This window comes from Epinephelus moara, chromosome 1 (assembly GCF_006386435.1).
Source record: "Epinephelus moara isolate mb chromosome 1, YSFRI_EMoa_1.0, whole genome shotgun sequence".
NCBI lineage: Eukaryota > Metazoa > Chordata > Actinopteri > Perciformes > Serranidae > Epinephelus > Epinephelus moara.
The window spans coordinates 41,991,781-42,006,808 of record NC_065506.1 but is presented as its reverse complement, the minus strand read 5'-3'; the positions used below and the strand labels follow the sequence as shown (position 1 = coordinate 42,006,808).

General features: G+C 40.2%; 1 protein-coding gene across 1 annotated transcript in view; it reads left to right on the top strand.

Annotated features, from left to right (window-relative positions):
• The window catches only part of ddb1 (damage-specific DNA binding protein 1), a 71,993-nt gene that overhangs the window by 4,061 nt on the left and 52,904 nt on the right, over nt 1–15,028 (top strand). The window contains exons 3-9 of the mRNA XM_050042309.1: nt 1,198–1,314; nt 2,745–2,966; nt 3,655–3,769; nt 4,588–4,685; nt 11,122–11,280; nt 12,936–13,019; nt 14,845–14,961. Coding sequence (XP_049898266.1) covers nt 1,198–1,314; nt 2,745–2,966; nt 3,655–3,769; nt 4,588–4,685; nt 11,122–11,280; nt 12,936–13,019; nt 14,845–14,961 — 912 coding nt within the window. The remainder of the gene's footprint in view (nt 1–1,197; nt 1,315–2,744; nt 2,967–3,654; nt 3,770–4,587; nt 4,686–11,121; nt 11,281–12,935; nt 13,020–14,844; nt 14,962–15,028) is intronic.

Below are 15,028 nucleotides of genomic sequence, written 5' to 3'. Positions count from 1 at the left end.
TGCTGTGTGCGTTTTGTGCAACAGGTGGATGTGGTAGTCTACTGGTAGAGTAGAGAGAGAGCTAAGTAGCGTTGAAGTACAGTAGAGCAGGGCAGAGAGATGGAAGCAAAATATATTAAACCCGGTGTTAATACAGCAGAACTGGAGAGAGGGGTGAAAAATAAATAGAGGTGGGCATGGCTCAAGTAGGGCGCAAAATTATAAACGGAGAACGATTGACAAATTTTTCACTTTAAGCCCTGACACTGTCATTTTGTGTAGAAATTAAGCTACAATACATGACATATGTTGTTTTAATTAATAAATACAGTGTGAATAAAGATCACATAACATAAAAATAACTGCAGTCTTTGTTATTTGATAGCCGCTTATATTAAACAATTTTTATAGGGCAAGTAAAAACTGACTTTGGGCAAGTAGATCTCTGACCAACTTGCCCGACCGGGCAAGTGAAAAAAAACTTTAGCGTTGAACCCTGTCCAGTTAACACTTCATCTGCAGTTTAGCGTTGAACCCTGTCCAGTTAACACTTCATCTGCAGTTGGTACATTATGCAGCCGCTTGTCTTCTAACTGGAAAACGATAATGGGATCACATAATACCAGTATTAGCCTCCCTCCACGGGCTTTCTGTCCATTTTTCGGATTGATATTAAGATTTTAGTGCTTGTTTAATATGTTAAATCTGGCGCCACCTTATCTAGCAAAACTTTTGTGTCTTGATACTCCAGTAAGAGGTCAAACGATTAGTCGCTCCTGGATGTTCCCAGACACAAAAATAGTGCCTGCCTCTGAACTATAGAAGAGCTTACCTATTGAAATAAAAACTGCCCAGACTACAGAAACCTTTAAGTCGCAGCTGAAGACCCATCTCTTCCTTTTGGTGTACAATTGATTTGAGCCAGACACTGTAATTGACTTAATCCTCTGTTGTGCTGCAATTTGCTCTCTATTATGTGTATTGTTCTTCTGTTCCTTTGTTCTCTATTGGTATTTTGTGCCTGTTCAGCACTTTGGTCAAATGTGGTTGTTTTTAAATGGGCTCTACAGAAAAGTTTCGCATGACTTGACTTGACTAAAATAGTTGCCGTTACTGAGCTGTTACAAGTCTGTCCCAGATTAGGCTGGTGGAATTAGATGAAAAGCAGTGCCTCTGGGTCTTTGATGACTTTGGTGTCTTTTCCCCCCGTTTGTTCAGGGTGAGAGCAAAGACCTTCTGTTCATCCTCACATCCAAGTACAACGCCTGCATCCTAGAATACAAACAGAATGGGGAGAGCATTGACATCATCACCCGTGCCCACGGCAATGTCCAGGTGAGTGAGACATACAAATATGATTACTAAAATTCACTTCATTATTCAAGAAACATGAATTTCAGGCAATTTGTACATTTTTTTATGGTTTATATGACCAACAGTATGAGTTCAAATGTGTTTTGACCTTCTCTCATTAACCTTGATTTAATACCTCAGTTCACTCTTGATTTATGTGCAAAACCGTCATTAATCAAACTTAAACTATTGTATGAATTCATCCAAATGCTGTGCAGAGTCTCAGTGTGCACTTACGGCATATGTTAAAAGAATATGGTCTAATTTAAAGGTCCAGTGTGTAGGACTTAGTGGCATCTAGGGTGACGATGCACAATTAAAAGTTGTGCCAAGCGTGTAGAGCCAGGCTGAATCCAAATTTCCTGACTTCACTGCACTTGCACACTCACAGACTTTGCGGGCGCTCTCATGGGAAGTCTGGGAGTGGTTAGGCCCGTCCAAATCTACAATTCATCCAGTCTGCAAAGGGCCGCAAGCTGACTCTGCAGACTTCAAGAGAGTCCGCTTGGGGTGCCAACTTCAGCAGACTTCACTGACTTATTTGTCCACAATTCATTGCAATATGGATGTTAAACAATTCTTGAATCATGTAGGCCAGAAATAATATTCAACAACAACATCATGATTAAGAAATATGTAGAAATATAGGCTAAGAAGATCTGTGGATGTAACTAATAGGCCTACCCGATTTATTTAGTCAGAGCCCAGTCCTTATTTACAATCATCTTATTTACATCGTCTGCAGTCTGTATGTTATACCAAAATTTATTTTGTTCACTTACAAAACACCACTATACATGGGATTTATATCTTGTTATCTACAAGGACAGATGAGCAGACAGAATGTGACAATTATTGTAATGATGACAATGAGTAAAACAGTCTCGAGGGCCGTCTATCAGCAGCTTGCAGTCTCTGCCCTCGCAGACTTTACATGATGACAGTGAACTCGTCACAATGTGTTCGACTGGGCTCAGGGTGGACATTTGGATGCAGCTCCAGTGTTCAATTTGTCAGTTTAGGGCTACTGAGAGGCAACATGGCCGACTCCGTGGAAGAGGGTCGCCTCAGTACGTAGATATAAACGCTCATCAGAAGGCAACAAAAACGTAACAATTCTTATTTTCATATGATTAGCAACTAATGTAAACATAGTCCTGAATACTGTATTTCATGTCTACCCTAATTCCGACACACTGGACCTTTAAAATCAAGAGGAATCTTTTATCTAGAATTTTGGAGTTGTTATTTTCTTAGTGTCCATGTCTGTAATGTTGTGGAATTCTTAGGTCTCATTTTCAAGTATGAAAGCTGAAAAAGATTCAGCAGCAGTCTGAGAAAACACCAACGGGACTTTTGTCTGAAGCGTGCTGCTGACCTTAAACTCTCCTCAACCAAACGCTGTTTTGCAGGATCGTATTGGGCGTCCATCAGAGACAGGTATTATCGGAATTGTAGACCCAGAATGCCGTATGATTGGCCTGCGGCTGTATGATGGGTTGTTCAAGGTGATCCCACTGGACCGGGATAACCGTGAGCTCAAGGCCTTCAACATCAGACTGGAGGAGCTGCAGGTCATCGATGTTCACTTCCTGTACGGCTGCCAGGCCCCAACCGTCTGCTTCATCTACCAGGTACTAGAGGAGGAGTATTACTTTGATGTGGGAGTGTATGTGTGTGTTTAAGGGAATAGGTATGGCCATGTTGGCGAATTAATACAAGTAGGACTTTTGCATTTGTTGTCTGACTTTTTCAAGCAGTTTGATGATGGAGGTGCTCCTGCAGGAGTTTTCCTGTAAACAACCAAAAGTTATGTTAACATTCAGTTGTATTCACTGAAACGTATCGTGTGTAACCTCGAGGTCTAACAAATGTCTTGAGTGTATTTCCTTCCTCATAAAACATTTGAGGAAAGAAATGCACACACCTGTGTTTGAGCTCTGCTCAAGTGGAGCTTTTATGCACACCAGTGCTCAGACGTGCTCATGGCGCGATACTGTAGACAGAAGTGTTTTATATTGTAGTGTTTTAGTAGAATGCATGTGTCTGAGAAGCACTGAACACACGACTGGACTGGACTCTTGTGTGAGAGTTTGTAAACAGATGTGTAGATGCAGTTTTGCCGTTGTTGGATGGAGAATATCTGCCTTCTCTGAATTCTCCGTATACCGTGGAGGCATGCGAGAAATACGTCTTCATGAAGTCAAGTAACAGACGGTTAGCAATTGATATACAGATGGTCATTTTGCAGGTGAGGTATTCTTTTAATGTAAGATTGTGCTCATTTTAGACATTAAAAAAATGTATCCTGTTGTGTCGTAGGACCCCCAGGGGCGCCATGTGAAGACCTACGAGGTTTCTCTGAGGGAGAAGGAGTTCAACAAGGGACCCTGGAAACAGGAGAACGTGGAGGCTGAGGCATCGATGGTCATCCCAGGTAGTCAGAGCTCATACTGCGTGTTTTATTCAGTTCAGTTCAATTCAGAAGAACTTTATTTATCCCAAAGGAAATTCCTGTACCAGAGAATGCTTCAAATTAGAGTAACCACAATTTTAACGATTCACAACCAGATAACCAGTGGGTTCTCCGGGTCAGGGTCACTCACTGGGTCCAGTTTTAGAACAATAGAGAATTAAATATCTGGAAGAATATATTAATATACAAGATAGAAGTGTTTTCAAGGAGCAAAAGCAAAAACCAGTGCCTGATAGAGTAACAATAGGAGTACAAGTACATTACGACAGAAAACTTAAAAGCGCTCCTCATCTGATCTTTACCTGGATTTTACTAATAGAATTGTTTCCTACCAGTTTTTAAAAGTTCAGAATAAAGATAACATTGAGTCTTACACATTAATCAAACAAAAAGAAGCTGTTTTAATGGATGGTTTAGTTTATGTTTGAGTTATTAGATAGTAGTGACATCAGTGTGTCAACATGAGCTCACACTTTTCATCTTGTGGTTGTGAAAAGTTCTAACAGGTCAGCAGCTTTTCAGACAATGTCTAAAAGTTATTAAAAACATTTGAAGCACCAGCACAGCAATCATCCACAGTAAAAAAACTTCTGTAATACATATTAAATACTTTGATTTTCCTCTCTAAACCCCTTTTGAACTATTCAACATACATAATTAGGCCTGAATAATTTAGTTTATTAATTGATACTGAAAATATCATTAGTTTCAGCCCTTCTTCACAACATGTTACAAATGCACACTGACTCTCCATCTCTGCCTTTGTGCTTGTATTATAGTGCCGGAGCCATTTGGTGGAGCTATAATCATAGGACAAGAGTCCATCACCTACCACAATGGAGACAAATACTTGGCCATTGCACCACCGACTATCAAGGTAAAGACATCAAATAATGTGTATTGATATGTGTGTTTGTCACCTGGCTCATTACGAAGGAGAATGTTTTGCTGTTCTTTCTAAATCCCTCAGCTCATTAATAACCATTCAGCAGTCATTGGGTCGCAGTATATTTCTGTGGAGTAGATTTACATTGTCTTTGGTCGCACACCAGGAATAATGTTGTTCTCACAGTAGGTGAGCGATGACTTTGGTAATTGGGAGGTGAAACAAATGACAGATCTTAAAGTCCTTTTTCATTTGAAGCTATTAACTCTGTAAGGAAGGCTGCAGAGAGACAAGGACATGAGCTTCATTTAAAACAAAGCATGTTTAAAGGCATTGATCATTAAAAGGTTTTTATAAGCCATAAACATTTCCGTTATGTAAAAGTATTGACATACTTTTTACCATGTTTGCATAGACAACCGACTGAATCGTGAATGGAGTTGTTCACATACTTGACTATGTAGTACACGTGTTGGAGGATTCTAATAGAGGGCACACGCATGATGCAAACAATAAACATAGCGACACCTGAAGAGGTTACTATATTGTTAATTCTGAGATCATGGCAAAAAGCAACAGCAGTGCCGTCATAGAGGTTACGTAAGGCCCCTATAACAAGCACGTCATGACAATGGAAAGTGTGTTCCTCACGCTGCCCCTACTGTTCGTGGACATGTTGTGTTATTTTCTGAGGACGTATACAACCAACGCTCCAAACGGGCCCAAGATCTGAGATGCAGCCATCATGCACACGCAAACACATGGTTCTTATTTTTATTTTATTTATTTTATTTAACCAGGAAGGGTCCCATTGAGTTGCAGTAACTCTTCTTCCAGGGAGTCCTGGCCAAGACTGGTGGCAAAAGTTACAAGTACACAAAAGACAAGACAATGGACACACACTAAAACCACTAGAACACAAAGTCAATGAGAACACATTACACTCAGTAACACATAACAAGGTAAAACAGACATACTATTGAAAGGCACCAAGTTAGAAGCAGTGGCACTGTTCAGTAATGGTTGATTTTAAAAGGTTTTTAAATATGTTGAAAGGTGGAAGTGACTCCAGATTTAAGGTGTTTTGGAGTTCATTCCAGGCGTATGGTGCATGTGAAGACAAAGCTGTTTTACCAAGTTGTGTTCTCGTTGAAGGAGTGGTTAATAGTATTTTTTCTGATGAGCGTGTGCTGTAAAAGCAAGTGTTTCCCTGGCTCTACATCCCAGCAAGAAGGTACAATTTGCAGGAACAAAGTCATTCGCAGAGTTGATGTAATGCACCGACACAAGTTTGTATTCTTACCTGTATTGCCCGATTTCCTGATAGTCATTAGGATCAAACTGTTATCGTTTTTAATATAAAGCAAAGTTCAGTTAGTATCCAGAGGATGGGAGAAGCTCCAGCAAAGTCTCGTCAAGTTAAAAAGAGGTTTTGCAGGAAATGTCCCAGGTGCACAGCTCTTTAATATAATGAAATGAAATAAAATGGTGGTAATAGTCATCAGAATCTGTATTACATGCAGATATTAATAATATTTTTCTACGTTTAGGAGACCCCGAGGTCCAGGCGTTAGAGTTTATTTGTTATGAACGTTGTGATTGATGTTGAAGGGGCATTTAAAGGCAACTTTATAACTGCTGTGATGATGACTTTAGCTCCCAGTACACCACTGCTTTTAGTTTTATCTTATCAAGATTAAGTTGCAGTCTGTACTGCTCTGCTCACATTTAACAAAGCCCAAGGCCCAAAGGAGCTCCTCAACAGCATCCCGCTTCTATAATTAGAGAATGTTCTCTCGCTGCTTTTTGGTACCATGGTCTCATAAATTTTGGAAGGGACATTTTAAGTTGTTCAGATGTAGTAGCTTCTAAATTATAGTTACACAACTTTGGTTTGTGTTCATGATAAAAAAAAAGATGTCTTTGCCAGAGTTATTGGCTTTGTTGATAATAAGGTTGGGCAATATGCTAAAAATGTCTAACTGGCGCTTGTCTGCCCAAATACTGTCGTGTGCCCCGTCCAGTCCTTGAACAGAAACAAAATTAAACTCACCAAAGCCATCTCGGTTAGTCTTTTTACTGTTCCAGCAATCACCAAGCCCAGTCTGGTGGAAATGAACCTTTAATTCACAGAGTTAAATGTAAGTATATATGCTGCCTGTACACATTGTTATTCCCTGCTGTCTGCTGCTGAGCAGCAGCTCTCACAGACCAATAAATTAGCAAAATAAACTGACAAAAATCCCCCAAAAATGTTAACCCCTGTATAACCCTGTCCAACACTCCTGCAGATATGGACAAGGAAAGTTTACAAATAACAAAATCATCTTTATTTGGATGTTGAGGCCAGCGGCAGGATTGCACTTCTGCCCTTTTGACAGTGAGATGTTAGACCTCATGGCTCCAACTTTGCATCCACACACACACACCTCCGTACAGAAGTAGTGTTCATTGTTCCACAAAAAGCTATATAAATGAATTGTCTCTCTCCTCATCCTCGTTATTATCTACTCCTGAATTCACTGGCTTCCTCTGCACATCAATTTATAAATGAAAATGTAAACTCTGACTTCTGAGTGGCCTGCATCTTTACTTCCATACAACAGCGAGCTGTGTGTGACGTTATTGTTACTGTTTTTTGTGCATGCTGGTCAGTTCACAGTGGAACCTAATGTTGGTCACATTTAAAAAAAAAAGAGAGAGAATTTCCAAAAATCGAAATTGAGCACTAAGGCTTGCAGTTTAAACGTAGCCTGAGGGTCCGTGTACACCAAAGTACCTCTGAGACCATAGTTTTTTTTAATGCTTTGAAGTGGGAGCACCGAATAGTTTTGCTGAGTTAAAAAACACCAGCAGTGCGACAAGGCGCTGGACGTGAATTCTGTGTAGAGCACTGCCAGTTGGGCTTTTTTTTTTTTTTTTTTTTCTTTTGGAGTGCCGAGAGTTGAAAAATTGTTGAACACTGGAAAACAATGCAGCGCTTGTCACATTCAAGTAAGCTCTTCAAACACAGTGAAGGAGGGACAAATACCGCAAAGACAAATCGTCACGTCTTGTACAAGTGCTGAACAACAACAACTACAGTTCAATGGTGGAAAAATCCGTTAATAAATTGTACAATGTTTCCTCTCATGAACCCACACAGACTGACGGGTTTGTCCTCTCTCCCGGCATACTTTAGCCCTGCCTCTCATCCAAAGCAAATACTCTACCTACTCTACCTTGTGGCGAGATGATCAATCAGAGCCGCCTGGGTGGCATTTTGTAATAGTTTTCAATGAGAGTGAAGTGTTTTGCTTGCTGCTTTCATGTTGCTGATGCTTGTTTTGTGCATTTTGCAGAAGCACCCTGAATGTCTCAAGTTGAAAAAACTTTTCACTTTCACTTTCCACTATTGGTGGCAGTAACAGCAAGTAGTAGTGTACACGGCTTGTGTAAAGCTAACATTAGCTAACTTTCAGTGTTGGTCCTTGACGTATCTAAACAGATAATTTCCTCAACTACTTCATAGCGTTTTACCAACCATAAGTAGGCCTGAAGACTCACAGCAGGTTGTCAAACTTTCCCTGACTCATCTTACAATAAGCCTGGAGCTGACCATTGTCCAGGTGAGGCTCCTGGACCAGCTGCTGGTACTCTGTGTGATTTCATGTCTTTCTGAGGGTCATGTTCCCACACTGTGAACAAAATACTGTTTGGGAGCCACCTCTCACCCTCATTCAGAGCCACAGCAAGTGCCCTCCACCTGTCTATTTATGCAAGTTTGAAGGTACAGATTTGTGAGTTTACTTCACAGCAAAATAGCAGGTTGAACTAAGGACAGTTGATGCGGTGGTTGCTTAGCAACAATTTTAAAAAAAGACACAGGAAGCTGCAAAAGCGCTCTGTTTAATTGGGGCAGGGTTAAACAAGAGAAGGCAGTGCACCTTACGTTTTGCAACCTGCAGAACTCACTCAGTCTGACTGGGGCCTTAGTTTTTCGCCGAGTGTTGTTTAGCTGCACATCAAAGTCGTCCTTACAGAGAGACAAAATGCAACACAAGTGTAGCTTAAAATCCTGCCAAGCCTGCTGTTGTCCCATTGTTGTCTCCTGGCTCATATCTGTGTCCTGCTGATTGGTTCACTCTTTAAAAGCTCCAAACAGCCTGCACGCTCACCAGCTCACAGTTGCTTTGCAAGCTGTCGTGTCTCTGTTACTACTCTGTTTTCACAGTAGCATTGCTCAGCAGATGTTGGAGAGAAGAGGTAGTGGGGCATCTGTTGTTGCTATGTGACCAATGAAACCCCACTCTAAATGAAGTTGAAGGTTTTTTAGAAAATCTCAATTTTGTATTTAATGTAACATCACACCCACAAACCTTTCATCAGTCTCAAGGAAACACTGAAGAAGCTTTTCCTTTGATGTGTAACAACATTTTTGGCAGCTAATTAATAAATTGTCATTTATGAGCGCAGAAGTGAAAAACAAGTGTGAGACACCAGAGATTCTGCCTGTGTGGAAGTCTGCCGAATGTGTCTGAGCTCATATAATACTGGTCTACGGTAGGATAGTCGACTGGTTTCGCTTGTAGAATCCAACAAACTAATTACCTGCCATTCAGTCGAGAGGGATGCTCGAGGTTTGTGACAATAAAAGTGGATCCACGGTTTGACAGAAGGTGTAAACAATACCACAGGCTGGAGGATTGTGAAAATAAGTTTTGTAAAGGTTCGATCAAGTGAGAAATTGGCTCAGCTTGTACTGTAGACATCGACAATAACAATAGCCTCTATTGAAGGAAAAGTGGAGGAAGCTCAGTCACACTCTGTGATTTTAATGCCAATTCCAATCATGGCTACTGTTCTAACCAGCTTATAGTGAGACAGGAGACTTTGGCTCTACAATAACTCCAGTTCAAAGCTCCTAAGATGTTTTTTTTCCTCCCAAACATATTTTGGGGAAGCCAAGTCTGGTTAGACTCATGTTGTGTGAGGCAGCCAAAATCTGAGAGTGACTCTGAAAATATCCCAGGGGAGTTTTGTTCACATGGAAAGACGTCTCGTCCTGTTACAGTTTGCGTCAGTCGAGTTTATCTAACTACCCTACTTTAACTCTGTTTGTGTCTGCAGATTTATTTAAATGTTCCATCTTGCATTGGTCAGACCACAAATGTCTGAAATCCTATAAATAGCCAGGTTGATATCATCAGCCAGTGTTAGCTTATCACCAGTGTATCGGTATCAGCACATATCAGCTGGTAAGTCACAAGATACTCCAGTAGAGAAATACTGAAGTTATGTTTCAGCTAACTAAGAAACAGTGTTGCATGTTTTGTCCTCCAGAGAGCACTGACAAGTTATTTTTCAACTATAAAATGTTTGCTCAGCACATATTTCGGGTTCAAAACATGTGATATATTCTCTCAATGAGGATCTAGACGGCACATGTTTTTTGTGATTTGTCATTATTCTCTACAAGCTTTGCATTTTTCCCACAGCCTATGGGTTAAGATATGTCACTCTGTGCTTTATATTAACTTGTTATTTTTTTTTATTATTGTCTGTTTGTTTAATCTGTCATGTCATTATATGGGTCATGAGATGGCCTCTGATTGGTTGCTGTCACTATTTAGGTGGGGGTCATACCTGTGTTGTATGCTGTGAAAGCCCAGACAAAGACTTGCAGTGGTCGAAACATGTTGGCTCTTTTGATAATTTAGCCACTACAATAAGGGCTTTTTAATATTTCCTTCCTTGTTTTTCTATATTTTGTGGAGTGCCTGGATCGCTTCCTGTCGATCCTGTTGTTCCTGTTCGCCACGATCACGACACAAGATATTGATCTGCGTTTGTATCTACGGAGCAACCAGTCGTCTCTCTTTTTCAAAACATGTATTGGCCTCAAAATTCCAAATCAGACTCTAACTCATATTTCAGTTGCACTCACAACTCACACCTGGGTAAAATTACTCTGCAGCAGTCAGGGGAATTTATCGGCTCGGGCTCTGATTGACATTAATGGAAACGCAACACCCGGGTGAACGCGCTAATGTTAGCAGAAGTAGCCACTGTCACATTTTCACAGGCCTCCACGTTGCTTTCTACTGTTAACAAACCTGTTTTCAAAACCTGTCCGTGATGTGGAACGTGACACAGAAAAAAACAAAAACCCCACACACAGAAAGGCATGCTCATCTGCAGCAACTCTGGTCTACTGGCAATGGGAAAGGAGTCTATGGTGTGGTGTGTTTTCATAAAGAGAAAGAACAAAACAAACATTGTGAAGACAGGTCTCTGCGGCTGTGCTTGGACATGCTCATATATATAGATAATGCATGAGGCGAGGATGAAGACTTCTTTTGCACTGATGTAATTCTTGGAGCTCCTGCAGCTCCTCCACTGTGAGTGTTATTTTAACGATTTGTTTGTGTTCCACTCTCGTTTGCAGCAAAGCACCATTGTCTGTCACAACCGGGTGGACCCCAACGGCTCTCGCTACCTGCTGGGGGACATGGAGGGACGTTTGTTCATGCTGCTGCTGGAGAAGGAGGAGCTCATGGACGGCACAGTGGCGCTCAAAGACCTGCACGTAGAGCTGCTCGGAGAGGTCCACTATCTATCTTATTCCCTATGCCTCTATCTCAATCTCTCTCCCCTGTGTTTATCCACCTGCCTTTCCTCTGGCACTTCTCCCGTCTGTTTCTGTCTACCTGGCTTGGCCACTGCTTCTCCTGCTGCCTTTTCCTTTTAATACCCTCTTTGTTACGATTGACTCTTTAATGGTTTATAGCCCCGACAGGAGCTAATGGATCAGTCTACACTTGTACTGAAGATGAGGAAAAAATGATCCCACCTCTTTGTTGCTGGCTTGCCACAGCGTCAGTTATCCCTTTTGAGTTGATTTAGACAACGACTGTATGTCAATACTGCTCTCGGAGCTAAATCTCATGTTAAAAGCGCACAGCATTTGGCTTGTGACACCTTCCTCTAATGGCTTGCCAAGGAGTTTGGAAAGGTGTGTGGTTGAGAGATGCTGGAGCTAGAAACAATCAAGGAGAGTCGGAGTGCTGAACTGGAGACAGATTGCTTCTCAAATCATTCTTAACTTTATTCTTGGGACCAGTCTGCTCAGTCAACAGGCGGCAGCAGGCGTCATTAAAATATCAGACAGAGAAACTCATCTTTATTGTCTGTCATTAGACTGTGTTCACACTGATGAGGGTGAATTTAAAAACATCATTTATGTGTCAAACAGAGCTCTGTCTGTTTTTAGTTCTCTTAAAAAAAAAAATGTAAAACACCTAATAGTGATATTTCAAAACAAGAGGAATGGTTTTGATCTTCCGTCTCTTCCATTTGGCAAACAACAAAATGGTGCATTAATACCTTTTATCTGTCATCGTTTTTATGACTTAATTTGTGTTTCATTATATCTGAACAGAGATGTCCTCAGTGACATTTCTATTGTCGCTGTCAGACGATCGCTCAAGTTGGGCTGCAGATAGTAATTTTTTCTCTTGATGAATTAATTTGCCGATTTTTATTTTATTTTATTTTCTGATTAATGGTTTAGTATGTTAAAGACAGCAATAATAACTTCCCATCTGAATTTACCAGAGCCTAAAGTGACGTCTCATGTGTCTGGTTTTGTTTGTCCAGCAGACAAACAAAAGTAAACAAATTAATAATCTTAACTAATCTCTGATGAAAATGGTAATTTATTGAATTATTGTTGATTGATGAATCATTTAATTTAAGCACTGAGTATAAGTACAAAACTTTGCAAATGCTGAATTGATGGGATTGAAGGTCCAAGTAGAAAGTTAAAAGTGTGTATTTTTTTTTAAATTTGTCTTGACTAGAGCTGAAACATTGAATAAATCAATAGTCAGAAAATTATTAGCATCTATTTTGATGATTGATTAATCACCTCAGTCGTTTTTCAAGCTAAAATGGAAAATATTCCTGGTTCCAGCCTCTCCAGTGTGAGGACCTGCTGCTTTTATTTCTCTCACATGCTGGTAAACTGAATATATTTAAGTTTTTGACTGCTGGTTGGACAAAACAAGCAATTTTAAGACATCACCTCGGGCTCTGGGAAATTGCGATTTCCATTTTTCTCTTCCGACTGACTGATGGACTGTGACATCCCTTGAGCCATGCCGCTAGCGTAGCTTAAAAATGCAATAATCAGTAGTTGCAGCCTCAGTGTGGAAATGGCCTCAGAGGCTGAGATGTTTTTGTGTCTTTCTCCGATGACAGACATCCATCGCAGAGTGTTTGACCTACTTGGATAATGGTGTGGTCTTTGTGGGCTCCAGACTGGGTGACTCCCAGTTAGTGAAGGTAAGCAGCAAAAGACAGTTTAATACCTTCTGCAGTCATTAATTAAGGGCTGTACTGAATGTCTTTCTCTTTCAAAGCTTCTATTAAGCTTCTTGTATGAAGTTTGAAATGTTTGTTGTTACAATTTATGACTTCATTAGATTAAGTGAGTGAGACTTTTTTATTAATCAACTTTAATAAATACAAGTAAATAATGGTGCCAGACAGCCCCATTAATACAGTTGATTGATGCGGGAGAGGAAATGTTGTTTTTGAAAAGCTAAACGCCAAAACTTTTGGATTCAAGCAGAATATTTCATAAGATAAGAGATATTGAGTACTTAGGAAATTATTCCATCTATCTTCTTTCAATAAATGTTTTACTTTTTTTTTTACTTTGCGACACTCTGAAGTTGTTTGAATTGTTTGGATCACACAGTCCTGCGCAGCCACCACTTGAGTCTAATTTAACAAGTCGTATGATACCAATAATATTAGTGTAACTTAATCTTTATCTGCAACCGTGCAGAAATACTGGGTTTAAACAGAATGAATAGACATGCAAAAAGAAGCTGTGCACCATTCAAATGTTGGTTTAGAAATTGAATGTGAACGTTATGAATAAGACTTCAAACTCTCAAGTACAGCCCCAGAATTTTATAACCTTGAAATTGTTCCATAAACTTGTTGCATCAGTAAAAGTGTTTGCTGCGGGTAATGAATAACATCGTGAAACAGGATGGAGTATGGCTGTATTTTGTCCCTCCTTTGGACGGTCTTGTTTTGACTTTTTTTTTTGCATTTTAATATCTTAATATAAGACATTTAATCTTTGTAGTCTTTAAAGGGATGTTTATCTGCGTACTTTAAAAAACAAATTCAGTTTTTTCAAATAAAAATGCTCACTTAATCGCGGGAATGTAGACTACAGCGCTGATGCCCTCCCTTCTGTCTCAACCCCCACACACACGCACTTCACTGACAGTGTAAACATGTAGAGTAGTTACCTTTATTTAAACGGGTGAAGACATGTTAAGATTCAATATAATGAAATACTGCATTTGCCCTGTGTAGACACATTTATAGATCCATAGTCTGTCTAATACCTACAGTAGTTGGCAGTTGTAGTTGGCAGCCACATAAGCTAAGCAATATACTGCAGTGGACGCCACGTTAGTTTGGTTCCAAAAGTCACACAATAACACAAACTAAATAACCGATTAGAGGCAGCGGTAGACCAGCAACTCCTTGTGTTCTGCGAGGTAAAATGACTGTTTCTGTCAAAGGAGTCTGTTGGCAGCAAGAATTATTTTAGCCTCCTAAAAACAGACCATCTAACTAAATTAATATCAGTTTAAGTGTTTGCTATATTTATATTATTTTTACCACTTTACCTTGCTGTCAGAAAGCCCTTTCCGACGGGGAACCGAAGCTATTATTTGCCCTCTTCAAAGCCACCAAACTCCATTGACAAAAGCAGTAATTTTACCTAACATCACACAAGAATTGCTTGCCTCCCGCTGACTTTTGTTGTTATGTGACTTTCGGAACCAAACTAACATGACATCCACAGCAGTACGTGGGTTTATTGAGCAACATCATCACGCAGAAAGCTACATAAGGTCAAGTGGAATTAAGTTTTTGAAGGGCTTTGGAAAACAGCATTATGATACTAAAACATACATACTTAAAGCTGAATTTTTGGGTTTGAATACATTAGGAACACGACTGGAAAGCTACAGATTGATATAAAACCCTAAAAAAAACAGGAATCTGTACAAAATGACACCTGTATCACCTCTGTTCTCACTGATTTGTAAAAAGGCCTCTGTTTGTCTCTCCGCAGCTCAACGTGGACAGCAACGACCAGGGCTCGTATGTGGCGGTGATGGAGACATTCACCAATCTGGGGCCCATCGTGGACATGTGTGTGGTAGACCTGGAGAGGCAAGGCCAGGGCCAGGTATGACCCAGAACCTGAATCCTTATGTTTCTGTGAGAAGTGAAAAATATGTTTTATTGTTGCAACC